The sequence below is a fragment of the Tamandua tetradactyla genome, chromosome 7, assembly GCF_023851605.1.
Source record: "Tamandua tetradactyla isolate mTamTet1 chromosome 7, mTamTet1.pri, whole genome shotgun sequence".
Lineage (NCBI taxonomy): Eukaryota > Metazoa > Chordata > Mammalia > Pilosa > Myrmecophagidae > Tamandua > Tamandua tetradactyla.
In genome coordinates this window covers 39,517,212-39,544,704 of record NC_135333.1, presented here as the reverse complement: position 1 = coordinate 39,544,704, position 27,493 = coordinate 39,517,212, and the positions used below count along the sequence as shown (strand labels likewise).

At 48.2% G+C, this 27,493-nt stretch overlaps 1 protein-coding gene across 3 annotated transcripts in view; it reads left to right on the top strand.

Annotated features, from left to right (window-relative positions):
* The first annotated feature begins 772 nt into the window (after window positions 1-772).
* KIAA0930 (KIAA0930 ortholog) overlaps window positions 773-27,493 on the top strand; it is a 48,064-nt gene continuing 21,343 nt past the window's right edge. For 2 of the 3 annotated variants that reach the window (XM_077169149.1, XM_077169151.1), the window contains exon 1: window positions 773-904. In XM_077169149.1, the coding sequence (XP_077025264.1) occupies window positions 841-904 (64 nt within the window). In that variant the 5' untranslated portion in view covers window positions 773-840. The remainder of the gene's footprint in view (window positions 905-27,493) is intronic. The other variant, XM_077169150.1, reaches the window with a different exon arrangement.

Here is a 27,493-nt window from a genome sequence, read left to right as displayed (position 1 = left end):
GTGGCTTGGTGGCGAAAGAGGTGGTAGTGTGGAGAGCGGTGACCAAATAAATCTCGAGCGGGGAAGGGGTCGGAAGGGAGCACAGGGGCGAACGGAGGGGTCCAGAGACGGGATCCCGCTGGGGGAGTGGCCCGGAGAAGGTGGGCACAAGGGAGGAGTGGCCGGGGTGGGTTCGGAGACCGCGGATGGGTGTCGAGGCGGGATTCAACCAGCAGTTGGAGGAAGGCGGTGAAGCGCGTCTGCGGTCGCCGGGGGCGGACCGTAGGGAAGTGGGCGGAGCCAGGGTGGGGCCAGGCGGGCCGGGAGCTGAGGCCGGGTTTCCGGAACCCACTTGACGTTAGGATTGGCCGGCGGAGCGGTCAGGGGGCGGGGATTGGGCGGGGCTAGACGGGCAGAGGCCCGGGTCACTCAGGCAGGGGCTGTCCTGGGGGCGGGGCTGGGGCCTGTGGAGGCGGGTTGGGGGCGGGGCCGAGCTTCCGGGGCGGTGGCGGCCGGGCGGGCGCGGGCGGCAGAGGTGCGTTTGCCTCTTCTGGGCTCGGCGGGCGGCGGCGGCGGCGGTGGCGGCGGCGGCGGCGACGCGCACAAAGGCGGATTGTGGCTTCAGTGGGGTTCGCGGCGGGCAGCGTCAGAGCGGGAGCGGGGGCGGCGGGGCGCGCCGGGGGCGCCCGCGGGCGCGGCGCGGGCGATGAGCCCGGGCCCGGCATGGCCTCAGCGCGGCCGCCGGGCCGGGCCTGCGCCTCTGCGCCCGCGGAGCTCCGGGCCGGGCCACTCGCGCACCCCGCCGCCGTCTCCCCCGAGCCTGCGGGCGGCGCCGAGGCCGAGGAGCGCTCGCTGCAGCACATGCTGCGCGCCATAGCCGAGGAGCGCGGCCGCCTCAGCCTGCGCCGAGAGGTCTGCGGCCTCGGTGAGTGCGCCGGGGCCCGGCCGGGCGGGATCGGGGTAGCCGGCGGGAGTGCGCGCCTCCGTAGGTCTTCTGGGTGCGTGTCCGTCCCTGCGTGTCTCAGTCTGTGCATCCATCTCTGGATATGTGTGCGTGTCCACTTTGAGGTGTGTGTCCTGAGGCTGGTCTCTCTGCGTGCCCGTGTCCTCTCGCCGCACCCCTCTTTTCCTTGCGTGTCCGCGTCTGGTGTTTCGTCTGTCCCTCTGTCTCCTGGAGCCGTCCCGCACTCTTGCGTCCTGGTGTCATTCGGTGTCTCCCTCCCTCGTCGGTCTGTCTGCGTTCTGTCCGGTCTTCCTCCTTTCCCCTCCATGATTCGTCGGTCCCGGTCCTTTTCCAGGAAGCCCACCCCGGGACCTTAGGCCGTCGCAGGGACGTGGGCGCGGGGTTTGGAGAGACCCTTGGCTCCGCATGGTAGGCCCAGCTCCTGCGGCTACTGGGGGCCTTGCTGCCAGCGAGCGTCTCCCACGGAAAGAGGGCTCCTGAAGCCTTTGTCTTCCCGCCCGTCCCCGCCCCCGCCCTCTGGTCCTTCAGCACCCCCGGGAACCTGTTGGGTTCTCCTGCCTTTCTGAGCGCACCCCAGTGGGAGCTCTGCGGCTGGGGCGGGGTGGGGGTGCCTCTTATTGTTTGAAGGGGCTTGGCTGCAGGTGGGGGTGGGGTCTTCCTGCTCTGGCTGGGTGTGAGGTAATCCGTGACTGAAGGATGTGCCCAGATTGAAGACGAAGGCGCCCCCTCCCCTCCGCGCTCGGATTTGTCATTTTCTCCCTGTAAAGACCCCTCCCTTCTCCATGCGGGAATGACTTCATCCCACGTTTTCAGTGCTCAGCCCCATCAGTCTGGGCTGGGGATTTCTGAGGGGGCAACCGCCTTACTGAGGGAATGCTAGCCTTGGAGATTCCACCAATCCTTCATCATTGACAGTTGGGGAAACTGAGTCCCAAAGAGCCAGTGCATCCATTCCCCTGTCCCCCAAGGTCAAACAGCAGGGACATGGCAGCCCCAGGCTTTCCAGGCCCCTAAGCAGGCCACACCCTTGAGGCCTGAGTAAGGAGAGGAAATAAATTTGAATACTCCTTTTGGTAGGAGGCAGGATTAGCTCAAAATCCTGGCACAGCCTGCCCTAGGGTGATGCTTCCTTAAAGCTGGGGGGGGGGGGTGGGAAGGGATGAAGGTGGATGGGGTGGCTTTCCACGTGGAGATGAATCGTAGGTTGATTTTCTGAAAAGGTGTCAAGATTTTTGAACAGAAATTAGCGAATCTTCAGTAATTCATTCAGCACACATTTACTGAGTATGCCAGCCTGATGGTCCACCTGGCACTGGCACAGAGTGTCTGAAATGGGAGGGATCTGAGGCCCATCTGCTCGAGTCCCTCAGCCCTGTTTGCTTAGCATCTTCAGGCAGCATCCCCCCATCCTGTGTCCCTCTTATTGTCCTCAGAAAGACCCTGCCTCCGGGTCCTGCAGGCCATCCCTTGAAAACAATAATAATAGTGACGTTCAGTACTTACTGAGCACTTACTGTGTGCCAGGTGCCTTACATATGCTCTCATCCGCTTAATCCTGATAAAACCTTACGAGATAGGAATATTAGTTGCACTTTATTGACAAAGAACCTGAGGTTCAGGGAGGCACCTGACTTGCTCAGGGACAGCCAAGGGGGAATTGGCAGTGCTGGGATTGCACCCTGCACTGACCCCAGAGCTTGCCCCTGAATGTCCCAGTAAGGCCTGGCTGCTACCAGGAAGGAGAGTCACCCATAATAGATAGATCAGAACCCGATGGCCACATTATTGCCTCGTTATCTCCTCGGCTGGCCTCCAGTCCTCCCTTCACACGTAAGATACCTCCCCACCACACACACACATTTCCTCTCACCCCAAAGCCATCTCCTACCTGCTCTGCAAGTTTTCTGTCAAGTCTCAGTTCAAATGATGTCACCCTGGGCAACCGACCTTGTCTCCCCCAGGCAGACTTTCCTATTCTATGGCTTGTGCTCCTTGCTCTCCTTATGCTCTCTTTGTCTTCTATGGCGAATGTGGCATTGTAATTGTCAGTGTGGCTGTCGCTGTCTTCCCAGTTAGCAAGGGAGCTCCAAGAAGCACTGCCAAAGGTGAGTCTTCTCACTACTTGGCATGTGGCATATATACAGCAGGTGCCCAGTCAACGCTGAATACAGAAATTAGTTTATGGCCATGAAAGGTCTTGGTGACCAAGGATTTTTGGGTCCTGAATTCTTAGAAGGACTTGAAGTTTGATGTTAGGAGAGGGCCCACTTTAGGCCCCAAGAGCCCACGTAGATTAGAGCCAGAAGCTTGGCCGGACCTCCCAAGACAGGTCACCAGCCCCTGGGCACTTTTACCTACGGTAGTGTATCTACTTCACCCTACAGCTGTGACACCTGAGGCTTGAACACCTGGCAGGTTTATGGAGTAATTTAAATCTCCCAGATGGTTGGTGGCATCACATAATTACAGCTTAGGTTTTTCAGAAACCTCCTCACGAGTTGTTTGGGAGGTATGAAGGGAGCCACTCATAGAGGAGCTTGACTCTGGACAGGCTGTTTGTCATATCTTAGTCATAGTGTCTGTCTGTGAGATGAGAGAAAACCACTGGCCCTCCCACCTAGGGATGGTTGCTGGGTCCTCAGGATGAAAGGCTCCTTGCAGATCCAAACCTGACTTGTGAATCTCATCTGCTGCAGTCTGCAGTGGAAGTTCCATCTGAGCACTTGCTGTGTGCCAGGCGTGGGATCCTTCCTCACCCTGCCTTGGGGGATGGGAGGGCATGATCGAGCTGGGGAGAGAAGCCAGACTTATAGGTGACTGTTAGCAGAGTCAAAACCCTGAATGGGTTTTTACCCAGCCCATGTGGGATTTAGGTGTTTTGTCCACAGAAAACTCCTGGGATTTCAGGTGACCTAGGGCCCAAGCTGGGCTTCTAAGGGGACTCTAGAGGTTCTGAGATGGGAAGTATTAGGTATTCCGATGCCCACAGCTGCTGTGGGGTAGAGACATCTGGGGCAAAGGTGGACAAAGCCTTCTTCTGGGCCCTGGACATTTGCCCAGACGTGCTGGGTCGGCCGGCCCCTTTCAGCAGGGACAACATACACCTGACATTGGATGGGCGATTTGCTGCAACGTGGCCCCAGGGCCAGGTGTGAGGGTAGCCTGGTGCTTGTCCTCTGGGCCTGCCATCCATGCCTGCACTCCCTGCCTTTTTGAAGGTGTCTTAGTTTGCAAGCTGCCAGAATGCGATATACCAGAACTTGAACGGCTTTTGAAAAGGAATTTAATAAATTAACAAATTTATTGGTTCTCAGCCTATGAAATGTCCAGACTATGGTATCCAGGGAGAGATACCTTAATTCTAGAAAGGCCAATGCATCTGGAACACCTCTGTCAGCTGGGAAATCACGTGACTGGCATCTGCTGGTTCCTTGCTCCTGGTCTCCTTTGTTTTCAGCCTCTGTTCCTGTGGGGGTTCCTCACTTTGCTTTTCCAGGGCCAGCTTTCATCTCTTGCCTTCCCTTGGCTCTCTCCAAGTTCTGGCTTGCTTAACATCTCATGGCAACATTTGCTTGGCTCCAAGCATCTCCAGACATCTGTGTCTCTATTCTACAAGTGTTGGCATCTGTGTCAGCTCTGCTGTCTGTTGGCTCTGCTGTCTCCAAAATTTTTCCTCTTTTAAAGGACTACAGCTAACTAATCAATACCCACTTGGAATGGGTGGAGTCATATCTCCTTCTAATCGAAAGGTCACACTCACAATTGGGCATTCCACATCTCCATGGAGATAATTTAATCAAAAGTTTCCAACCCACAGTATTGAATCGGGATTAAAAGAAAATCTCCTGCAAGATTGGATCAGGATTAAAACATGGCTTTTCTGGGTTGATTAATACTTTCAAACTGGCACAGGAGATCTAGTGTGACTGGGTCAAAGGAGTGTTTTGTATTCAGTAATTCCTTTTGTCCTTGAAATAATTGCCTACAGTAGGATAGGTGTCGTTCTGCTCTTCTCTTTGTCCTGATGAGATCTGGGGGTTTCCAGGTAAAGTAACTTGCCCCAGTTACACATTTTGTAAGTAGCAGAATGGGCTGAGACCCAGCTCTCACCTGCTTCAGCAGGTACCAGCAACACGTAGATGAAACAGGTGCACAGCTGCCCAATGTGGTGGACCCAGAAAGGCCCAGTAGAGATGGGAGTGCTTGGAAAGTGGGCACTGAGAAGCATAGAAGGTGTGGCCTCTGAACAGGGGCCTGTGGCTGGGCAGGATCTGGCCTGGGTGCTGGAGGAGAGGGAAAACTGCTAGAATTGAGGCTGGAGAGGCCAGGTAGAGCCCCTGCATCACAGGGGGCCCTGAATGCGGGGGGTGGTTTGGTGGCCAGCATCAGGTGGCTTGGCAGGTGGCTTGAACTGTGGAGTGGCCTGCCTTGGAGAGGGATTGGCTGACAGTTACTATACATGCAGCTGGCAGTTACTGTACATGCAGCAGTTACTGTACATGTTTTGCAGAGGAGGAAACTGAGCTTCAGAGAAGAAAATGACTTGGCCAAGGTCACAGGGCTAGGAGGTGGGAGAGCTGGAATTCTAGCCTGTCAGATCCAAGTAGCTGAAACGGAGGGGTTTCCTGCAGTGAGCTAGGAGGAGTGGAGAGGGAAACTGTCTCAACGGCCGTGCCAGGGCCTTCGCCGTTTGGCACGGTGTGGCTGGGCTAGGAGGATGGGTGTGGGAGCTGTGGCTGCAGGATCCTCCACCGTTCAGTGCCTCTCTATGCTCATCTGTAAAACAGAGATGACAAACTTTGTGGGGTCATGGGAATTGGGTGAGAGAAGTGACCACACAACTACCCGAGGTAGTTGCATGGACTGAATGAGGTATGCCACATCTGGGCTTGGCCTGAGTCCTGGCCCAGATCAACCTCCAGCCAGGCTGCCGCTGCTGTCGTTACTTGTTGTCGCAAAGGGTACGAACTGGTTCAGTGCCCGGCTTGTGGGTTTAAGGTTGCATCTCTGCCCCGAAGTTCCAACTGCTTTGTAGTCATGGGGGATGGTTTCCCTGAGTTCCTGGGGGCCCTGAGCTTTCCCTCTACTCCGGGGTGACAGAGTTGGTTCTGGGTCAGTGCCTTAGGGAGAAAGTGTGATCATTTGATTGGTGGCAATGGTTCTTTCTGTTCCTGGGCCTATTTTTAAGGCCTATAAGTTCCGGTCTCGGTCTCCTGGTGGGCATGGAGCGGGCCAGGAAGCCAGGCTGTGCTGCTGGTGTGGTGCACTCCTGAGGCAGGGACCTGGCATCCTTTTCCAGGAACCCGGCATCCTTTTCCAGGAACCCGAGCCATTTGAACCTCAAACTTTCAAGAGAGCAAGGGTCACAGTCCACAAGGAGCAGCTGTGCTTGCTCCTCCTCCTGGTCCTGACCTTGGAGCAGTCATTTCCCCCTCTGGTTTTCAGCCTGAAGAAAAGGGAGTTAGATCACTCTTTGAGAGGCATTTGCCGTCCTTATTTTTACTCACCTCCTTCCCTGAGCTGGGCAATGAGGTTACTAAAGAGAAGAAAACATCCACGAAACCCCCAAACTTTTTTTTTTCCCAATTGAAAAAAGTTACGTGAATAGTATGGACTGAAAAATACAAGAGAGAGGAAGAAAATTATCCAGGGCCCCACCTACCCTGAGACACCACTATTAATTTTGCAAAGTTTTGCTTTCCAATCTTTTTAAAGGATTTTTTGAAGGATACTTATGTTCCATACCTAAAACTTCCTAATTATGCTTTTTTAACACTTGAAATTTCTAAACCATTTTGCAAGTTCAAACTCTAAATGTTATTTCAATGACTACAGTGTATTTGAGTGGATGTGCCATGATATACTTCCTTGATCTTTGCTTGTCAGAAATTTAGCTTGGATTCTGTTTTTCATGATCACAAATAACTTCCAACAAATCTCTTTATATATGGAAAAAATGACTTCCTTAGACAATCTAGGAGTCTCTTTCTTAGAGGCTCCAGGCTGTCCTTCCTGAACACAGGGCAGGGCCAGGACCACGCACGGTGGGTGGATGTGGCAGGTGGTGGACAGATGTTTGCTAAACTGGAGGAGAAAACCCTTCAACAGTTGGTTTGGAGCAAAGAGGAAGGTGGGCTGCGGAAGGTAGCACCGGACTCGCCAGCAGGGCATGTAAGGGTCTGCAAGAGCATCTAGCAGCTGGTGGGACTTTGGAGCCCTAACATTCTATGATTGTCCCATCTTGGTTTCTTGCCTGTGGGTTCTCTTTCTGGGATTTAAGGCTGGGCCCCTGAGTGGAGGAAGCAGAGGCTCCTTTGTTCCCCAACCTCAGCTGGAGAGGCCTGGGAACTGGCTCTCCACCTGCACACCTGCCCTCGCCCACGGTTGCTTGTCCCTGCCAACCCTGGCTGTCCCTCTTACCTCTTCCTCTGGGCTGCTCCTGCCTACCTGAGATTTCGAGATAACAGTCACCTGCCCCCAGGGGCAGCACATATGGTGAGCCCCTCTGGGTGCAGGGCATGCCCACCTATGCCCTTTCTCTGAGGCGTGGGGAGAAGGCCCTGGGTGTGTGCCCACAGCCCTGGTCAGGCCCGGGCTTGCTCCCCTTTGCTGTATAACTTTGGGAGAGCCCCTACCCCTCCAGCTGTGGATCCCTACCCCTGCAGTGAGAGGCTTTGCCTACTGTATCCCATTTAATTCTCATAACTCCCCAATGAGGTAGGATCCTTATTTCCTGTTTTACAGAGTGGGGTCCCAGAAAGTCAGGGAGAGAGAAACCATCCAGCTGACGGTTTCTGTCACTTTGGAGCTGGGCACCCTGCCAGGTTTGATGGAGGTGAGGTCCCTGGGGTCCTGAGGGCCTGAGCTGGGTCAGCCAGCTGGTTGGGGGCAGGCTCACCCTGCACCTCTTGTGATGGGTGGTGGGGACAGCCAACATGTTGGGACCTGTGCAGACGCCCCAAAGGCATGGGTTGTAGGGCCTTTTTTTTTTTTGCATTGGCAGGCACCGGGAATTGAACCCGGGTCCCTGACATGGCTGGTGAGAACTCTGCCACTGAACCACCCTGCCCTGTGGGGCCTATTTTACACCCGTAATTCTCTGTGCTTTGAAAGACTCTTCTTGCAAACAAATGTGACAAAATGTGAATTCCCCAAAGACACCAGGTGATGATCCACCCACCTCTAGGCCCTGTACCTGCTCCTGTGTCCTTCCTCCTAGTCCTTCAGGCCTTGTGGAGTGCATGGGGAGGGGCTGGGGCACTGCTGTTCTTGGCCCACGGCCACATTCATGGACTTGGGACCCCAGGCCCAGCCTCCTGGACTTGCCTGCCTCACTCTGCCCACCTGTGCTCCAAGGAGCACCTCCACACAAGAGCTATTCAGGGAACTTTAGAAACAAAATGCCCTCTCTTTCTTCCCACCCAGCAGCTCAATTAAAGTCTTCCTGGCTGGGGCCCAAGGGGCCTAGAAATCTGTGCTTTTAATACCTTTTCTGCACGATTGGGTGACCAGCCAGGTTTGGTGGCCTCTTCTCTGTCCAGTGACCTACCCCCCAGTTTGTACATGGAGTCAGTGAGGTTCTGAAGGCGCGCGCGCGCGCGCGCGCGTGTGTGTGTATGTGTTTGTAGTGTATTCTGATGCTCTCCCCGCAGACACCTTCCCCTGACCTTCCTGCGGTGCCTGCCAGCTGGCTCTTGAGCCCACCTGGGCCGACAGGCCAAATCTCAGCACGCCAGTCTCCCTGTTATCAGCGCTAACATTCGGCCTGGGAGCAGGTGAGGGTTAGAAGCAACAGACAGACTTGAGTGAGGTAGCCCCAGGGCTGAGCTGCAGCTTCCTTGTTCTTTTTCTGTTGCTTTGTTTTGTGGCAGCCTCACTGCTTTGACCATCACATGAGACCCCTGTTCGCATTGCTTTCTTGCCTTCTCTAATTTCTGCCCCTCTCTGAATTCACATTTTTGTGTTTGGATCACTACTGCCTCGTTCATACAGGTCACATTTGCTGAGCACCTAGTAAGTGCTGGGGTACAGAGCTGAGAGGGGCCTGACCCTGCCTCTCAGGAGCTCAGGACTTGCTGGAGAGAAAGCAGAGGTGCCCCCAAGATTGTTGTCTTTGCGCCCTGGCTTTCACTGCCCCTGCATCACTGGGACCAGCCTGGGCACTTCTGGATCCAGACACACATTGCCACTGCCCCTGCATCACTGGGACCAGCCTGGGCACTCCTGGATCCAGACACACATTGCCACCCAGCTGTGGGCATTTCCTCCCCTTGAATGTGCCCAGCTGCCTGCACCCAGCTTCAGACTGGACTCCACGGCTTGCCCCAGGCAGCCGCCCACTGCATTCCCTCTCAGAAATGGCTGGCCAGTGTTTTGTTTGTTTTTGTTTCAAATTCTTATACTCTCATAGTTGCATAATTTCAGGCTGGTTAAATACAACTGTTTTTCAACATTTCTTTGAATATTTTTTAGATTATTACATTCCAGTAATTATTAAAACATTTAGCCGTTTTTAAGTTTTGTAACTAAGGAGGCATACATCTGAAGGAAAATGTACCGAGCATAGATATCTATATTTAAAATAAATGCTTCAGCAGGGAGCCTTTTGCTGGTTAAGACGTTGATCACCGACCATCTTATCAAAGTGCCATCGGTAGTAGGTTTAAGGAAATGTAATTTGGGTTATTTAGCTTACTTATGTAATAAGGTTAATTGATTAGCCTTTCACTGAAATGTATAAAAATATTGGTACAGAGAAGCAACGAATCATAAGCAAGTCATTTTCACAGGCACCTAAACCAGAAGCCGGAATTCTCCCTTATCCTCCCTGCCCATGTCCAGCCATGCTAGGCTGTCTCCCCTCCCTCCCTCTCCCCAGAGGCCAGGCCTGTCCGGCCCCCTGGCCTCCCATCTGTGCCCTAAGCCTGTGACTCCCAACCATGCCATGCCCTTGCTGCACATGGAAGGGCTTCTTGGTGCCCACTCAGAGGACCAACTCCTTGGCCCATGTCCTCTGTAGCCTGGCCCTGCTGACGGCCTAAGCCCCAGCCATGGGACCTTTTTGGGGGTATGCCCCAGGGCTCCAGGCTCAGGATGCTCCCCCCCTGCTCACCTTTGCCCGGGAAGCTCCCTCCGCCTGGAACTACCATCCCCACCCCTCTCGGGTCTTAACCCAAGTGTTCTAGTCTGCCAAAGCTGCCAGAATGCAGCACACCAGAGATGGATTGGCTTTTTTTAAAAAATTTTTATTAATAAAACCAATCAACATACAATTTATGAACATTCTTTTTTTCATCATATAGTTGTATATTCATCAACATTTGTATCAATTCAGAAGAAAATAGAAAAAAATTCATATGTACCATACCCCTTACCCCTCCCTTTCATTGATCACTAGCATTTCAATCTACTAAATTTATTTTAACATTTGTTGCCCCTGTTATTTATTTATTTTTAATCCATATGTTTTACTCATCTGTCCTTAAGGTAGTTAAAAGAAGCATCAGACACAAGATTTTCACAATCGACACAGTCACATTGTGAAAGCTATGTCATTATACTATCATCTTCAAGAAACATGGCTACTGAAACACAGCTCCACATTTTCAGGCAGTTCCCTCCAGCCTCTTCACTACATCTTGACTAACATGGTGATATCTATTTAATGCGTAAGAATAACCTCCAGGATAACCTCTCAACTCTGTTTGAAGTCTTAGCCATTGACACTTTATTTTGTCTCATTTCTCTCTTCCCCCTTTTGGTCAAGAAGGTTTTCTCAATCTCTGGGTGCTGAGTTCCAACTCATTCTGGGATTTCTGTCCCACGTTGCCAGGAAGGTCCACACCCCTGGGAGTCATGTCCCACGTGGACAGGAGGAGGGTGGTGAGTTTGCTTGTTCTGTTGACTGAGAGAGGCCACATCTGAGCAACAAAAGAGGTTCTCCTGGGGGTGACTCTTAGGTCTAATTTTAAGTAGGCTTAGCCTATCCTTTGTGGGGTTAAGTTTTGTATGAACACACCCCAAGATTGGGGGCTCAGCCTATTACTTTGGTTGTCCCCACTACTTGTGAGAATATCAAGAATTCTCCACTTGGAGAAGTTAAATTTTCCCCCTTTCTCACCATTCCCCAAAGGGGTCTTTGCATATACTTTTTATTCTCTGTTCAAATGATGGATTGGCTTTTAATAAAAGGGGATTTATTTAGTTAAAAACATACAGTTCTTCAAAGGAAAGGCAGCTAACTTTCATCTGAGGTTCTCTTTTATACAGGAAGGCATAGGGCAATCACTGGTGGCCTTCTCTCCAGGCTTTTGGATTCCAACATCTTTCCCCAGGGTGATTTCTTTTTGCATCTCCAAAGGCCTGGGCTGAGCTGCAAGTGCAGAGATCAGGTATGCCAGAGTTGCTTGGGCTGTGCTGTGTTGCGCTCTCTCATTTAAGCATCCAGCCAATTAAATCAAACTTCATTCATTGCAGCACCCACTCCCCCTAGCCAACCACAGATGCAGTCAGTGACAGATGAGCTTCACATGCCAATGGCTCATGTCCACAGCAACAGAACTAAGCACCTTTACCTGGACAAGTTAACACCTGAATTAACTACCACACCAAGGGACACCCAGGCCTCTTCCCGATCCCCTTGGGGCTACTGGCCACCTGTAACCATTTCTACCTTCGGGCCTGGGACATGCTTCGCCCTCTCTGGCTGTGACTTTCTATCCTGTAGGCCGGCTCGGAGCAGGCTGATGATTTGGTGTTGGATGCCTGTTTGCAGAGTGAGGAAGATGGCCTTGCCTCATGGATGGTCACAAGGGGTGGCCCTCATATGGGGACATTCCGCCCAGGAATTCCTCTGGTGATTTCCGTGGTGCTTTGGGGCAGCTCTCTGAACCACCCTGTTCTCCCGTGGCCAGGTGGGACCATTAACTGCTGGACCTGCCCCAGCAGAGGGAGCGGGCTCAGACTTAGAACACTCAGTATCTCAGAGCTGCCTGGGTTGATGGCCTGAGGCCTAGGGAAGTGGCTCCAGCAAGACCATTCCCCTCTCTGGCTCTCAGTTTCCTTTTTTGTGAAATGGAGAGAGGAAGGTGCCATCACAGTGCTGGGATGCCTTGCCTTGTCCATGCCTCTTAACTGAAGACACTGATCCCTTGTGGAAGGGCCAATCACACCACACCTCAAGATTAGCTCTGGTTGCTTGCAGTGTGTCAGGATGGCAGAAAAGTAAGGGAGAACAAACTGGAGAATCTCACATCCTCCCTTACCCCACCCCCCAGTGGAAACCAAGTGGAAAGAAGAACCCTGTCCGCCCCACCCCCAACCCTAACTGTGACTTCCCATTTGGGGCCTCTAGTTCTTAGACACTGAGCACCCCCCCGCCCTGTCTGGAGAAGCAGCAAAGCCTTCCTACTGAGCCCCAGGACGGCTTTGTTGGCTGAGGCTGCCTCAGGTGGTCCCTGTACCCCCCATTAGCCGGGTAGGTGGGGTCCAGGATTCTGGATTCCTCCGAGTCTGGAGTCCTGGGAGAAGGGGAATCTCTCACCCCCACCAGGTGCTCCTTAGCGCTGTGCAGCTCCTGGGACTCCTCGCTCCCTGCAGCAACCCCCCTGGTGAGTCAGACGGAGCAGCTGCCTGCTGTGGGGTGCAGAGAGGAGGTCCAGAGCAACCACTTCTCTCCCTGGGAGGCCTGGGAGCCCGAAGGCCCCCTGAGTTGTGTCAGGGCCTTGCTGACTTCCAAGCTGATGTCCTTTGGTTCCCATACAACCGTGGATGAAGGGTGTGTTCTCGTGGCACATGAGGCAGTGGAGACCCAGCGAGGTCCGCCACTTATGCGGGAGCCCGTGGCAGCCAGTCCGGATTTTGCACTTGCACTGGTACACAGACATAGCCATTGTCAGGGAGAGGTCCCTATGGTTTCACCCTGTTCTTGTCTAAGGAGGACCACAGCTCCCCTTGGTTTCACAATGAAGGAGTCTTAGAAGTGGCAGCGAGGGAAGGCTGGGAAAGAGGAGAGGCCCATGGAGAGAGTCTTCTCCGAGGTTTCCTCTTGGAAGGCATTGAATGGAGCCAGGGAACAGAGACCCCTGCTGAGGAGTAGGTGAGAGAAGGGGCCACCTGGGGGTGGGGTGCACTGGGTTTGCCTAGTCTCCAGAGGAATAGGCTAGAAGATGTTGAAGGTACTCTGCCAGATGTCATCGGCTTTGCATCTCGGAGCCTCGTGAGTCAGCTGAGCTTCATCAGCGCTGGCCTGAGCTCTGAGAGCCTGCTGTGCGCTGGGTGCTGGGACATAGCCCGGAACGCGACACACATGGTCCCTTTGCCATGGGCTTGCCGTCGGTGGGTTGCCACATGTGTGCCTGGTTCCCAGCTCAGAGCCCGACCCAGCGAGTGGGAAGTGAAAACATGAATGAATGAACGAACTCACCAGGCCTTGAGTTCCTCTTCCTGGTTTTAGGATCTCCATTGTGAGAGGAGTAGGTTGTAACAGATGGGTTCTGAACCTCTTTTCCGGCTCTGGCCCGGTGCTGTAGGATTCTGCGATTTCTTTGTGCTACAGAGCACATGGGAGTGGAAGTGGGAGGAGGGGGGATTTTTTCTTTTTTCATCATAGTAGCTACTTTACAGGTTTTGTTTTTCATTTTAAAGCCTTCATAGATTTAGTCCCAATTGTTTATAAAGTCTTTTTTTAAGCACTCTCCCTTTCCCCTATATCCACCCCCTCCCAGTAACCTCTAATCTGCTTTCTATCTCTGCAAATTTACTATTTCTAGTCATCTTTATAAGTATTCTTATGTGCCTTGCGTATTTCACTGACCATAATGTTTTTAAGGTTCTGTCTTGAAGCACCTTGCGTAACTTCATTTTTTCTTATGGTCTAATATTCCATTGTGTGGATGTACCACTTTTTTTTAATTCATTTATTTGTTGATAGACACACTTGGGTTGTATCCAGCTTTTGGCAATTGTGAATAATGCTGCTATAAAAATTGTTGAAAACAAGTATCTGAAACTATGTGTTCATTCTTAGCTTATACCTGAAAGTGGGAATGCTAGGTCAAAGATAATTCTATATTTAACCTTTTGAGGACCTGCCATATTGCTTTCCACAATGGTTGCACTACTTTACATTTTCACCAGCAATATACTGGAGTTCCAGTTTCTTTGCATCCTCTCCAACACTGATTACTTTACATTTTAAAAATAACAGCCATCCTTGTGAGCATGAAGTGGTGTCTCACTGTGGTTTGTTTGTTTTTGACATGGGCAGGCTCTGAGAATTGAACCTGGGTCTCTGGCATGGCAGGTGAGCACTCTGCTACTGAACCACTGTTGCCCCGCTCTTCAGTGTGGTTTTAACTTGCTTTTCAGTGGTATCCCATTGTGGCTTTAACTTGCATTTCCCAAATGGCTAATGATGTTGAGCATCTTTTCATGTACTTATTGACCCTTTGTGTATATTCTTTGGAGAAATGTCTATTCAAGTCCTTTGCGCATTTTTATTTATTTATTTTTTGCGTGGGCAGGCACCAGGAAACAAATCCGGGTCTCTGGCACAGCAGGCGAGAACTCTGCCTGCTGAGCCACTGTGGCCCACCCCTTTGCCCATTTTTAAATTGGGCTGTTTGTCTTTTTTGTTGTTGAGTCATAGAAGTTCTTTATATATTCTAGATATTAACCCCTTATCTGATATGTGGTTTGAAATTAAATCTTTTCCCATTCTGTAGGTTGTCTTTTTACTTAGTTGATAATTTCCATTGATACATAAAACTTTTATTTTTGGTTAAATCAAATTTACCTATTGTTTATTGTATTACTTGTGCTTTTGGTATATCTAAGAATCCATTGCCGAATCCCAGGTTGTAAAGATTTGCTCTATGTTATCTTCTAAGAGTTTTATAGTTAGTTATGTTTAAGTCCTAGGTCCATTTTGAGTGGATTTTTTGTTTTGGTGGCATGGACCAGGAATTGAACTGGGCCTCCGGCATGGCAAGTGAACATTCTACCACTGAACCACCCGTGCACGCCTAGTTGATTTTTTGTATATGATGTGAGGTAGGGGTCTAACTTCCTTCTTCTGCATGTGGATATCCAGTTTTCCCAACAGCATTTGTTGATAAGACTTTTCTTTCCCCAGTGCATGTACTTAGTTCCCTTGTCAAAAATCATTTGGCCCTAGATGTGTGCTCTTTCTGGACATTCAGTTCTGTTCCACTGATCTATTTTTGTCTGTCTTTGTGCCAGTACCACACTGTTCTGATTACTGTCACTTTGTAATACAGTCTGAAATTGAGAAATGTGAGCCCTCCAGTCCTGTTATTCTTTTTGAAGATATTTTGGCTATTTGGGGTCCCTTGCAGTTCCATATATATTTGGGGACCTTTCCACTTCTGCAAAAAAGGCTGCTGGAATTTTTTTTTTTTTTTTTTTACATGGGCAGGCACCAGGAATCGAACCCGGGTCCTCGGGCATGGCAGGCAAGCACTCTTACCTGCTGAGCCACCGTGGCCTGCCCAGGCTGCTGGAATTTTATTAGAGAGTGTTTTGAGTTTGTATATTGCTTTGGATACTGTTGACATATTAACAATGTTACCTCTTGCAGTCTGTGAACATAGGATGTCTTGCCTTTTATTTAGGTTATTCTTTAATTTCTTTTAGCAGCATTTTGCAGTTTTCAGTATACAAGTTTTTTTGTATCCTTTGGTAAATATATTCCTAGATATTTTATTCTTGTGGCTGTTATTGTAAATGAAATTGTTTTCTTAATTTCCTCTTCAGATTGCTCTTGCCAGTGTATAGGAACACAATTTTTGTGTGTGTGTATAGATCATATACTCTGCCAATTCAGTGAATTAATTTATTAACTCTAATAGTTTTCTTGTGAATTGCTTTGGACTTTCTGTATATAAGATCATATCATCTGCAAATGGAGATGGTTTTACTTCTTTCCAACTTGGACACCTTTTATTTCTTTTTCTTGCCGAATTGCTCTAGTAAGAACTTCTACAATATTGAATAGCAGTGGTGACAGCGGGCATGCTTGTCTGGTTTCCCATCTTAGAGGCAAAACTAAGTCTTTCACCATTGAGAATGATATTAGCTGTGGGTTTTTCATAAATGACTTTTATCATGTAGAGAAAGTTCCTTCTATTCCTAGTTTTCTGAATCTAGATATGTATGTGGTCTTTTTCTTTTATTCTAATCACGTGGAATATTACATTGATTGATTTTTGTATGTTGAACTAACTGCTGTTGTGTTCCTGGGATGAATCCCACTTGGTCATGGTATATTATCTTTCTAATATGCCATTGGATTTGGTTTGCAGGCGTTTTAAGAATTTTTGAGTCTTTATTCATAAGGGAAATTGATCTGTAATTTTCTTTTCTTGTGATGTCTTTACCATGCTTTGGTATCAGTATAATTTTTGCCTTATAGAATGAATTAAAAGGTTTCCCTCCTCTTGAATTCTTTGGAAGAGATTCAGAAGGATAGGTATTAATTCTTATTTAAATGTTTGGTAGAATTCACCAGTGAAGCCATTTGTTCCTGGGCTTTCCAATGTTGGAAGGTTTTTGAATATCAATTCAATCTTTGTACTACTTATAAGTTTGATGATGTTTTTTATTTCTTCTTGTGTCAGTTTAATTCTAGAGGAATGTAATTTTTAAGTTATCTAGTTTGTTGGCTTACAATTGTTTATAAAATTCTCTGACAGTCCTTTTTATTTCTGTAAGTTCAGTAGTGATAGCACCATTTTCCTTTCTGATTTTAGTTATTTGCATCTTTCTCTATTTTCTTTGTCAGTCTAGCTAAAACTTTGTTAATTTTATTGATTTTTCTAAAGAACCAACTTTTTGCTTTGTTTGTTCTTTCAATTGTTTTTCTATTATCGATTTCATTTATTTCTGCTCTAATCTTACTTGGTTTCTTCTGCTGACTTTGGGTTTACTTAGCTCTTCTTTTCTAATTTCTCAAGATGGTTAGAAATGAGATCATTCTTTTTGAACGTAGGAATATATACTACAAATTTCCCCTTGAGCACTGCTTTTACTGTATTCCCTAAGTTTGGTATGTCTTTGTTTTCATTCACCTCTCAAGTATTTTCTAATTTCCCTTGCAATTTCTTTTTTAACTCATTGGTTGTTTAAGAGTGTACTGTTTAATTTCCATATATTTGTAAATTTTCCAGTTTTCCTTTTGTTATTGATTTCTAGCTTCGTTCTGTTGTGGTCAGAGAAGTTACTTAATATGATTTCAGTATATTTAACTCCATTGAGCCTTGTTGTGTGTAACGTATGCCTGTCCTCGAAAATGATTCGTGTGCACTTCCGCAGAATGCGTAGTCGTCTGTTGCTGGGTGAAATGTTCCGACTTGTCAGGCAGATCTAGTTGCATCATGGTGTTCAGATCCTCTATTTCCTTATTGATTGTCTGTTTAGATAATCTATACAGCGTTGAGAGTGGTGTATTGAAATCTCCAACTTCATGTAGAACTATATTCCCCTTCAGCTCTGTCAGTGTTTTCTTCATGTATTCTGGCACTCTGCTGTTAGGGGCACAGATATGTTTATGACATTTATCTTCTTGTGGAATTGTCCCTTTTATCATTATATAGTGTCCTCTTTTGTCTTTTATGACAGTTCTTGACTTAAAGTCTAATTCGTCTGATAGTAATATAGCTACCCCCTCTCTCGTGATTATTATTTGTGTGAAATATTTTTTTCCCTTCCTTTCATTTTCATCTTTTTTTTTGTATCTATGGATCTAAGATGTGTCTCTTGTAAACAGAATATAGTTGGGGTCATGTTTCTTTATCCATTTTGTCAGTCTCTATATTTTGACTGGAAAGTTTAATCCATTTATGTTCAGGGAATTTACTAATAAGGCTAGATTTACTCCTTCCATTTTGCCAATTTTTTTCCTTTTAGTTTATGAAAACAAACAATGCACTTAGAATCACCAAAAATGAATATCTTAGTTAGCTTAACCATAGGCATATTTAAATAAAGTATCCATATAATCATTGTAAAGCCTTTGTTTGCACAGTAAATTTCATAAACCAATTTAAAATTAAAACAACAAGGGATTGCCAGTTTTTTTTAATCCCTCCTTTTCTCCATTATGGTTTTTACCTTTTCCTTTGATGATCTTTTATAATGAGCCATTTTGAATCTTTATTTTTTCCTTTTGGGTAGATTTTTAAAAAATATTTTCTCCACAGCTACCATGGCGATTACGTTTAGCATACTAAAACCACTACAGTTTAGTTTGTGTGGATGCAAATGTGACTTCAGTGGGCTACCCATACGCAGACCTTCTGTCTCTCCCTCCCTCACGGATGATCTCTTTATGTACTGTGTGCCCAGTGACATAGATTTATGCTTATTTTGTATGCACTTGAATTTTCAACCTTATAAGAAGTAAAAGGCAGCAGGACCAAGGAGTGAGACAGTGACTGGTTGGAGCTAGGGGCAGTGGCTGAATATTGAGTATGTGATCCCAAGCCCAGGCAGCGATGGGGGCAGGGCAGGCGGTGTGGCCGTCCCGAGTGACCAGGCCATGGCTCATGGCTCAGATGGGCCCCTTGTGTGGGCACCTGCAGAATCCTGAGGAATCACTCAGGAGATGTACAGTTTGTCCTGCAGGAGGCTGTTTTCTGTGTCATGGAAGCAATGAGTTAAGAGGTTTAATAGGGCCACAGTGAACGTGAATTCACAGGAGGTGATCCTTTGAATCTGGAACTACTGCTTTTGCTTGATGATTTTTCTCAAGAAAGATTGAAAACTATTTGGAAATCATCTGTGGAACATGGTGGGGCAGGTGCTGTTTCGTTCTAGTCATGGGTTTGGGTAAGTGGTTTTGCAGGAGAAGCTGCCATAGAGAGAGTGTACAGGGGCTGTATGGAAACCGAGGTCTAGCAGGCCACTCTGGTAGAAACTCCCTGGAGTCCAGGGGCCAGCCCAGCGCCTGCAGCAGGTACCCAGAGAGTGGGTGCTGGGTGAACCCCACCTGGGTGCTAATCCCAGCTCCCATTAGGAACTTTGGTTTCCTTATCTGTAAAATGGGTTACTAGGGAGATCATAGATGTACAAGCACTTTAAAGATTTTACACAGGCTGTGAATATAAGAAGGGATCACGAATAAAACACTTTTGCTGATGGCAGCTTTGGAGTGAATTTAAAAGCTCCTATAGCATTCTTGGAGCACACTAAAAACTGGGGTATGCCTTATATTCTCCATGGTGTGTTCTGCCCTATGCCGCATATGAGGATACCCTGCCAACAAGGGATGGGGATAAGGAGTTGCACACAGGTAGCTGGGAGCCGAAGTGACAAGGCAGTGGCACAGAGCCAAGAGCAGAGTGTTGAAGGTGTTTCTGGGCTTCAGTTTTGGCTGAGCCTGACTTTCCTCGCCAGGTAAATGAAGATAGTAACTCTACCTGTGAGCGGCAGGTGAGGTGAAATAACTCTGAATGGGTGACCAGCCTGCCTGTGCAACACCCTGCAAGACCCCTCACTCCCTCAGGAAGGCCTGGGGTTGGGGGCTGGGGGTTGGGAGGGACCCTGGGAGGTGGTTACTGAACTTAGGAATGAGACCCAGGACCCCAAGGTGGGGCCCGGGCAGAGCTCAGAGGGGATTGCCCAAGGGAGCTGCAGGGCATTTGGTTCAGGGAAGCAGGGCTGGAGCTAGAGACCTGGGAGGCTACATCTCAGACCTCCCAGGACCAGCTCAGAGCCTGGCTAAGGAGCCTGGACGTTTTCTTGAGGAAGGGCCAACCTTCTCCCTTTATTGAAACCGTAAGCCAAAGGCCACGACTTGCAAAGATTCCCTGACAGCCTGGGCAGGGTCTCTGGCGGAGGGGTGGGCGAGAGGCAGGCTCGGGCACCATGTGCAACCACTCCAAGTAACACGTCAAGCAGTCCTTTGGAATCCTGGGTTTTGCAGTTATCCCAGTTCTGTTTCACAGGGTTTTCGGGAAGGTTGCCTTCATCAACCATGAGCCACTTTTAGGCAGGAGACAGACAGCAGTGTTCCAGAGGTCTTGGTGCCACAGAACCCCCAGGTTTCCCTGGTGGCTGGAGGAAAGGATTGCTGGGACCCTGGCCTCCCCAACCTTGTTCTGGGAGGGCTCACGTGGGGAGCCATCTGCCCAGCTGCCCTCCTCAGTACCTCACCAGGGCAGCCTGGGACCTCACCAGGGCAGCCCGGGGCCTCCCTGGGAAGTTCTTTGTCCCTTGTGACCCCAGGGCCTTCAGCAAGCCAAGCGAGAAGCACGGAGAGGCACGAGTTGATGAAAAGGCTATTGAGGCACACAGAAGCCCATTCATTCTGCCCTGGCGGTGAGATATTTCCCAAGGACCTCCTTGGACTCTCCCCAAAGAAGCCCAGCTGACCTTCCACCCAAGCCTTCTGGGCTTTCGATCCTCTTAGGATCAACCCAGAGTCAAAGCCCAGGTGGAGGTCCCAGGATTGCGGTCCTCTCCAACTTCCTCTCCCAGGGGCCTTGTCCCTATGTCTTACTCAGCATGCGCTGCCTCAGTGCTGCTGCTCCGTTGGCCTACCTTGCTCTCAGTGTTCAGACACCTCTGCTGAAGCCCACCTCCTCTGCAGAGCCTCTACTCAGGGCACCGACCTGGGCCAGTATCCCTCAGGCTGCATGTGTGCACTCAGAGCTCAGCTGCCCGCTTCCTGTGGAGCCATTTGGCTTTATCTGTGTTGCCTGTTTGGAGATTCTGCCTCCTGTAAGCTCCAGGAGGGCAGGCGTGGGACAGGCTTGCTCACCATTTCCCACCAGCCCTGGCACCATGCTTGGCAAATAAATATTTGCTCAGTACCAAATGATGCTGGACGAATGTGTTCAGGTCCCAGCTGAGTGGCCTCCCGCACCCTTTCCATGCTGTGGTTTCCCCACTTGTCATATTCATCCTGTTTCCTGGGCTTGTGAGCTTGGGCCCGTGAGTGTTTAATGTGCTATTTAATTACGAATTTCTTTAATGTGTAAATATTTATAAATGAATTATATATATGTTATGTATATATTTTATCTATTTTAATGTAATGCATTTATAAATATACTACAAAATATTTGAAAACCAGGAAAAAACCCTGTAATTTCATCACTCAACCCTAACCATGATGGTAATTTTGGTGGATTTTCTTTTACTCTTTTCTTAGGCATTTTTTTAAAAAACAATTTCTTTCCTTCAAGTATTTATATGTGCACAGCTTTGTGTACCGCCTCCCCCCCTTTTTTTTTTACTTCTTATCCTAAGCACTTTTCCAAGTAACTGCATTGTTATTTAAAAATAATTTTGTTACTTTCTGAATAGTTAAACATGCTCAGGGTCCAAAGTTCAAAAGGTATGAGATTTATAATGAAAAAAAAACAAGTCTTCTTTCTCTCTCCGGGTGGCATGAGTAGGGGTGTCAGTGGTACAAGCCATGAGTTAGCTGGCCCTAGTCCCGGGAAGGGCCTCCTTGGTGTGTGTCCTCTGATCTCGAGTCTCAGTCCCGAGATTAGACTCCTCACCGCCACTGCCTCACCCAGCAGGCCCAGGCCCTAGGCCCCAAGAGGCTAGGGGTTCACCCAGGTCGCACAGCCCTACCGAGTTGGCCCAGGGGACCCCAACGGCTGGCCCCAGCGTCCCTTCTTAAAGTGACTGTGCTCTCAGCCACCCAGTCCAGTTCTGTCCTTCCAGGGACATTTTGTTCCAAACATTTATGTCATTTTGAACTACTGATTGTAATAAAAAAACAATGAAGCAACCAAACGCCTATGTTCTACTCCTCATTTTTTTCACTTAATTTCTCCTAGTGACTTTCCTTAGCAGTACAGATAGAGATGCTTGGATTTTTTTTTTTTTTTAATGGTCTTAGGCAAAACATTTGTTATCTCACAATTTCTACTGACCAGGGATTTAGCTGGTCGTGTGCTCCGTGGTCTCTCGTAAGGTTACCTTCAAGGTGTTGGCTAAGCAGAGCTGTCTTAGGGAGCTTGGCTTTGGTGAGACCTGCTCCCAGCTCATGTGGTTATTGGCAGGACTGTTTCTGGGAGGTTGTTGGACAGAGGCTTTGGCTCCCAGCTGGCTCTGGCTGGACGCTGCTCTCAGTTGTTTGCAGTGTGACCCCCTCGGCATGACAGCCTTCTTCACCAGCCCGTGCCAGACAAGAGGGCAGTAGAGTCTGCTTGTGCATGTGGTCAGTGGCAGATCTGTTATGGCATTCACTCCCAAGTTAATTTTCTGTATCTGCAACATGTGCATAGGCACTTTACAGAGTAAAACTTTATTTGGTGTGTCTCCGTTTCCTCCAACGTGATGGGTGTTTCTTCTAGTCGGGGAGACGGTGCATAAACACAGACAGATAATCTAATGGCAGAGTGGTGAGAGCTGGCCTGCAGCCCACTGGCCCCTCATCGCCAGCCCCAAGAGCCCTGGGCCAGCCCCCCCGACATCCCTGTTCCTCACGGGGGGCCGCTTTGTCTGTCGACCTGAGCTGAGGTCCGGCCCTGCCATGCGCTCCAGTTCCTGGAGCGATCCCAGGACAAAGGCGCCGAGCATTGACCACTGCGACCCCGCGCCAGGTCCGGCCTGTGGGGCCCACCTGGGTCCACCCTTGCAGAGGAGGGGCTGTGGAGGGCGGCAGGAGCTCAGGTGCCTTCTATAGTTCACGGTATTCTCTTCTATGATTGCTTTCTAATTTGTTTAGTTACTTCTTTATTGCCAGGATAATTCCACGAGTTTGCACTACACAATCTTGTAGTAATGACATGATTTTACATGTGTGGGCATATGAGTGCAGAAAGAAGACAGAAGGGGAATCACTGGGCCAGGGGTCTCAGCATCTGTGATCTGATAGATCACTCTTTGGAGATGTAACCCTTGTCCCTTCCTGCCTCTGTGTGTGAAACGTCCTGCAGCCCACGTCCCTGCAACCTCGAGTGTTGTCAGACGTTCTGGGCTGATGGGTGAAAAGTAGACATTGCAGCTTCAATTTGCATTTCTCGCACTGTGGAAAACTGGGTGTCTTCTGGTGTTTCAGAAGCCGCTTGCATGCCCCTTGTGTTCCTTCTCTTGGCCCCCTTCCCCCATTCTGTTTTTTCCTTATGGGTTATGTGAAACATTTTACTTGTTAAGGCAATTAGCCCTCATTTAAGAATACTAGTAATTTTTTCCAATTTATTTGGGTTTGTTTGGCTTTATGTGTGTGTGCATGTATGTGTGTGTTTTGCCTGTAGAAATTTTTTATCTTTATGTGGCTTATCATTCTTTCCTTGATAGCATTTATATTCTACCTATAAAGGCTTTTTGATTTCTGAGAGAATAAAAAATTATCTCATGGTTTATTTTCATTTTTTATGGTTTTATTTTTAACATTTGCATTTTTTATCATTTTGGAATTTATTTTGGCATGATCAGGGAGCCAGCTTTATTCTTTTTTCCACAGCTAGCCATTGTTCCAAGACCACTTGTGGAATAATCCAGCTTCACTCTACTAATTTTAAAGTACCGTCTTTATATAAACTAAATTAGCTTATGTTTCGGCTTTCTTTTTGTACTTTCTCTTCTGTACCATTGATCTGGCTGTTCACTCATGGTATTGCCCTGCTTTCATTAACACTTAATTCATTTCATTTATTCATTCAATTAATAAATATTTCTTGTGTTTCTTGTATACCAAACATTGTTCTGGGAGCTGAGTGTTCACAGCAAACAAAATGATGAAGGAGTAAAAATAAAACTTGAAACCTTTATGGAATTTATCTTCTTGTTCCTGGAATTTAGCTTCTTGTAGGGCAGAGTTTGGTAAAGCACAGCTGTAGGCCAAGTTTGACTTGCCTCCTGTTTTTGTAAATAAGCTTTTACTGGAACACAGCCATATCCATCTCTTCAGCTATTGCTATGGCTAATTTCATAGTTGGGAGGGCCCCTAAAATACTTACTGTCTGGACCTTTACAGAAAAAGATTGCCAACCCCTGTAGTAGGGAAAGGCTGAAAGTAAGCGAAATAGTGAGGGTAAACAAAAAATGTGTATGCTTTTAGATGGTGATAAGTGCTGTGGAGAATAAAGCAGGAAGTAGGATAGGGACTGTTAGGGTTTGCAGTTTCCACTAAGAAAGGCCTCCTTGAGTAAAGAAGAACTGAGTCAGGTGGATATCTTGGGGAAGAGGGAGCAGGTGCAAAGGCCCTGAGGCACGAGGGTGCCAGGAGGAACAAGAAGACCAGTATGGTTGGAGGGGCCGGGTAAGTGGGAAAGCAGTAAGAGATGAGGTTGAAGAGGTGATGGAGGAGGAGGCAAGACAGATGGTACAGGGTCTTATAGGCAGTTAGAGCAGCATGAGCTTCCCCTCTGATACCGGGAGCTGTTGGAAGCCTTAGAGTAGAGAACCAACAAGAAGGAATTTATCTTTCACAGAGATGTGTTAAGCATAGGCTGTGGCAGGAAAAGGGTTGCAGTGCTGAGACTGGTTAGGAAGCTGTGTCACTAATACAGGCAGGGGGATGGAACCCCAACTTCCAAGGGCTCAAGTCCCACTCCCATCCCACTCTCTCTTTAATGAATCTTAGGACATTAGAAGTTCCTGGAAAAACAGTTTCATTTTATTATTGAAAATATTAAAAATGGAAAAAAAGAAAAACGTGCTCTGCAGTTTCACCTGTTAAATCGGGCCACACAATTTAAAGTTAAATCCTGCCAGTTTGTGTCTTTGCTCCTGTGTCTCCCTCTGGTTTATGTAGTTGTAGACAGCATGCCGACAGCTTGGTGCTCTGCTTTTTCACCAAACATTATGTTATGTACCTTAATCCACACGTGGTCTTCATAGCCATGATTGTAAGAGGCTGACTAAGATTTGGTTTAGTACATTTAACATAGTTCACCCAGATTAAATGTCAGTAAGTGTGGAATAGTGTTTTTTCTTTCTCCCCCTTCCTTAGTATTGTCATCACTATATAATTTGCTATCAGTAGTAATACAGGAAATGTCTTTGTATGTAAAGCTTTTATTTTTGTATTTCTCTTCAATAGAGTAGATTCATAGACAAGGAAAAATGCTCATTTGCTTTTCAAAAAACCAAACAGTTTTTTGTTCTCTGGCGATGTCTGAGAGTGCCCAGTTTGGTGCACCTTTGCCAGCTTTGACTACTGTTTTCATCTTTACTGGAGTGTACTGTACGTGCAGTAAGCAGGACCCATTTAAAGTAGACACTTTGATGAGCTTGGGTTATGTACACCCGTGGAACCACCACCCCAGTCAAGGTCCATAACATCTCAGGCAACCACTGATCTGCTTCAGTCACTATAGTTTTGCCTGCCCTGAAATTTCATATGAATGGAATCATACAGTAGGTAGCTGTGTTTTTCTTCTAGAATTTATTAGGATCTTGGTTCATTTTCTTATTTTCCAGAAATGTTTGTGAGCACATTTCTATTGATAACATGCTAGGGATGGAAGAGTCTCTTTAAGTTTCTGGACCCTCTTGCCCAGTGGACAAGACGTGTTTATGGCCCCCAGCAGCTGACCTACTCTGCGGCACCTGCTTGAGCCCTTCTGGTCACTGTCCTAGGGACCACCCATCCTGCTTTTCATTGACATGGTTCATATTTGGAAAATTTCCTAAAGCTGCCTTTGGTTCCAAAATGGTGTAGATTACGTTCATTGCTTCTAGGTGTTGGTCTAAATACTTAGTGATTTGACGAAGCAGAGGTTGAAACTGTTTTTTTTTTTTTATTTCATGGGCTAGGTTTAAAATACATTGATCACTTTGTTATTTTAGTTAGGCTACGGGCATAGGCTAAATACTTGACTTCTTTCACTCAGTGTAATGGTTTTGAGATTTAACTGTGCTGCTGTGTGATCAGTAGTTCATATCTATTGCTGAGTAAGATTTCACTGAATCGCTATGCCGCATTTTGTGTATATGGTCTGTTGATGGGCATTTTGGTTATTTCCAGTTTGGGGCTATTATGAATAAAGCTTCTTTGAACCTTTGTGTATGAGTCTTTGTGTGTGTTTGCTTGTAAATTCCCAGGAATGGTTAAGTTGTTTGGTAAATGTATGTATGTTTAACTAAGAATCTGCCAGTTTTCTGAAGTGGTCCTTAAATTCAGATTTGCCCTCTTAAAAATGACTTGTTCTTAATTTGAATTTTCGATTGCTGGTGAGGTTAATATTTCCTCATGTTTTTGTTAACTTATTATGTTTCCCTATGAGTGAGTTGCCTGTTTTGATATTGTACCCATTTATCTATTGGGGCCTTAAACATTTTTTTTTTCATTACTCACCATAGTATAGCCTCTGTATATGTTGGACATCAGTCCTTTGTTGTAGTTGCAGATATCTCTCCCCGTTTTTTGTATTGGTTTTCGATTTTGGTTCTGCTTGTCTGGGGCATAAGGGTGTTTTAAATGCTTTGGAGGCAGCTCTTCACCATTCCCTCAAGTTGTCTTCAGGCCCTTCTGTGAGGACCCCAAGGGTGCGGAGATGCCCCTGTGGTTTGGTCCAATGGGGACTGGCAGCATGCCCTTGTGGAGTGCCTGGGTGGTTCTCCTGGCAGGGCTTCCGATGAAAGGGAGCTTCTTCCTGCCGGGCTTGTATTGCACTGTAATGATAACATTAATGCTAATATCTGCGTAGCACTCCACAGTTTAGGAAGTATTAGGGATCCCTTGTTTCTTCTGGGGCTTATAGTAGCCTGTGTGACAGGCAGGTGGGTGCCAAGTCTCCTCCCTCCCACCTGCCTGGCAGGAGGGTGGGGGCTGGATGAGGCGTGAAGGTGGGTTGGGCTGTGGTGAAGACACCCCCTCCTGAGAGAAGACACCTGAGGGTCCCCCTGCTCCTTTCAGGGCAGCTGGGGCACTCTCCCCCCACTGTGGCATCACTGCCGTGGGCACTGGGATACAGCATAGTGGGGCTTCTCTGGAAGAAGTTTCTGAAGTGGGAGGGGCTGTGGGTAAGAGGAGGGGGCGGCTCCATGCCCTGTTCTCTGTGTGGATGGGCCACGGGCTTTGGGGTACATGGTCCTGGCTGGGAGGCACTGGGCAGGTCATCCATGTCTCTGAATCTGTCTCCTTTTAAATCTGGATAATCTGCATATCCAGCCAGCATTTCTCATTCAGCCCAGCTCTGGGCACTGGGACGTAATTGCAGCCAGCTCCAGTCCTTGGAGACACTTTCAGGCAGCAGGCGATGGGCAGTAAACATGTATGACGATACCAGGCCTGGTATGGATTGTGGTGGCAGTGAGATGAGAGGAGGGACTCAGGAGCACATTTCATTTGGTGTCTGAAGAGGCCACAGCTGAACTGAAACCTAATGACAAGGAAGAGCCATCTCTGCAGGGACCGCAGGGAAGAGCATTGAGGTCCAGGAACAGCATGTGCAAAATTGGCCCAAGGTGGTGTGAGCTCAGCTCTGTGGGAAGCAGCACTTCAGTGGAGGAGAGGAGGAGAGGAGGGCAAGGGGCGAGGGGCAAAGCGGCTGCTGGGTACTGCTTTGTAAGAGCTGCACACTTCATTTTGAATTCAACAGGAAGGCTCAGAGGGGTGCAGGA